The 1,973-nt window shown below is 36.1% G+C and overlaps 1 protein-coding gene across 1 annotated transcript; it reads right to left on the reverse strand.

The window, feature by feature from the left end:
- Nucleotides 1-8: 8 nt before the first annotated feature.
- On the reverse strand, nucleotides 9-1,370 carry LOC106962198 (complement C1q-like protein 2). Its single transcript, XM_015056449.1, has 3 exons — nucleotides 1,172-1,370; nucleotides 951-1,073; nucleotides 9-400 (listed from the first exon to the last, which is right to left on the reverse strand). The coding sequence occupies exons 1-3, from the start codon at nucleotides 1,368-1,370 to the stop codon at nucleotides 120-122; spliced, it is 603 nt and encodes a 200-aa protein (XP_014911935.1). The 3' UTR covers nucleotides 9-119.
- Nucleotides 1,371-1,973: the final 603 nt, after the last annotated feature.

Here is a 1,973-nt window from a genome sequence, read left to right on the forward strand (position 1 = left end):
AATATACCTTGAACAAGAAGTATTTTTACTAAACATTACAACTGAAATGAAGCAATTATTTTTTGTCTTCACTTTCATCCATTTAGATTTTATACAAAGGTGTTACTTGTTCACAACTTTTACAGAGGGAATAATAAATGGCCAACAAATGTGCTATGATCATTCGAATTGTCAAAAATCCAGGTGTTTTCACGCAGTCTCATGTAAACCTGGTCTCCAACTTCAAGCTGCAGCGTCATCCCATTGGTTGCTGTCTCAAAACGATTTCCAGCAACATGATTGACGACACTGACCATCTGCTCTCCATTCTTCATCAGATGCAGGCCCATTGATTTAGATGAATGATTATGTCCAGAGAAGCTGAAGTAATAGACTCCTCTGACAGGAGCTGTGAAAATACCTGTGGATGATCAAAGAGTTGTTTATGGTGACCTTAATGGCTCTGCCCGCCATTATAAAAAACCTCTAAGTATTTAAGTCTAAGTCGGAGATTGGAGGTGTATGCAATTTATGTCAACACATATGCAGTGAATAACGCATTTAGGTTTTGTGACTTAATGATGATGTAATATTGCATATTATTTTAAAGGTTTAAAGTAAAAAATACTTCAAAATGATTAATTTGAATTTGTTCTTTTTTTTATGGTAAAAGTTGTATCTTAACCCTTGTGCGTGTAAGGAGTGAGCCAAACGTGGAGGACTGTGGCAAATGATACAAGTTTTACGTGTGTGGGGTCGGTTGGACCCCATTTGTAAACGCCAGCGTTAAGCCTGGTCTGCATGTAGGTCCTCCTTAACATAATCTCACTGTTCTACGTGACAGACAATAATATGTCAGTCTATAATATGTTAAGTATAAAACTTTATGCCAAACTCTCAACAGTATTTATACACATTAATTTAATTCACAACCACAGTAAAACGTGGTTTACGTGCTATGATAAGTTTACCTGTTCCCTGGTTGAATGATCCTGTGTTCACGTAGACCTTTTTGTAGACCAGTATGGTGTGGGTATTAAAAGGTCCAATATTTCCACCTACACTTATGGATGCACCAAATGCTACCTTGTTGCCTTAAGGAAAAACAGAAAAAAATGTTCATTATGAAGTTCATTAAATCTCTATATGATAAAATTTACAGGTGAAGAAATTCCAAACCTGCTGCTCTTACCTTGAACCTGTGACTTCAGGACCTCCATTTCTTTCTGAGTGTCTCTAAGTTTGGCTTCTAGCTCTCTTAAGATGACAAAAAGTTGCCCAGTGGTTTTCTGGCCAGTGGCTGCGCCACAGTCTTGGCCACCAGGTGACTGAATGATGCCATCATCTGTGTCACTGGCCTGTCCTGTTGGCTGATTGGTGACTTCAGCCATACACACATAGAGGGAAAAAAAAGTTAATGCAGCCACAAAAATCTTCAACCTGAACTATTTCTGTTTGTGGGTGTCTCTGCTGCATCAGTTCTCCTCACTTGTTTATATACAAGGCAAACAAGGAAGTAGCCTAGTTTCTTTGCTGCTTCCTGGTCAAAGGTTTCTTAAGTTAAACTTTTCCAACTCTTGGGAATTTTATTGATTTACTCTCTTTCATAGAGGCACTATTATATCCCTTGTTGCATATTTCTAAATCTTCCGATACTGCTACTGATTTATTTGATAATTTGGAGAAAAATTAGAATTTTGTCATAAGTCATTTGACATTTCATGCAAAGGAGGACAGTATGTTTTTCTCATTCCTCTAAGTATTTAAGTATGTTTTTCTCATACCTCTAAGTATTTAAGTATAAGTCGGAGATTGGAGGTGTATGCAATTTATGTCAACACATATGCAGTGAATAACGTATTTAGGTTTTGTGACTTAATGATGTAATATTGCATATTATTTTTAAAGTTCAAAGTAAAAAATACTTCAGAATGATTAATTTGAATTTGTTCTTTTTTATGGTTCAATGATATAAACCCTTCTGTGTTGTAAAT

This window comes from Poecilia latipinna, unplaced genomic scaffold (genome assembly GCF_001443285.1).
Source record: "Poecilia latipinna isolate Pla-1442-1.1 unplaced genomic scaffold, P_latipinna-1.0 Scaffold1385, whole genome shotgun sequence".
Classification (NCBI taxonomy): Eukaryota; Metazoa; Chordata; class Actinopteri; order Cyprinodontiformes; family Poeciliidae; genus Poecilia; species Poecilia latipinna.

Coding starts and splice junctions, on each gene's coding strand:
- LOC106962198 (XM_015056449.1), bottom strand. CDS start 1,370: ATGGCTGAAGTCACCAATCAGCCAACAGGACAGGCCAGTGACACAGAT. Junction 1,074..1,171: donor CCTGAAGTCACAGGTTCAAG/GTAAGAGCAGCA, acceptor TTTTTCCTTAAG/GCAACAAGGTAGCATTTGGT. Junction 401..950: donor ATCATTCAACCAGGGAACAG/GTAAACTTATCA, acceptor GATCATCCACAG/GTATTTTCACAGCTCCTGTC.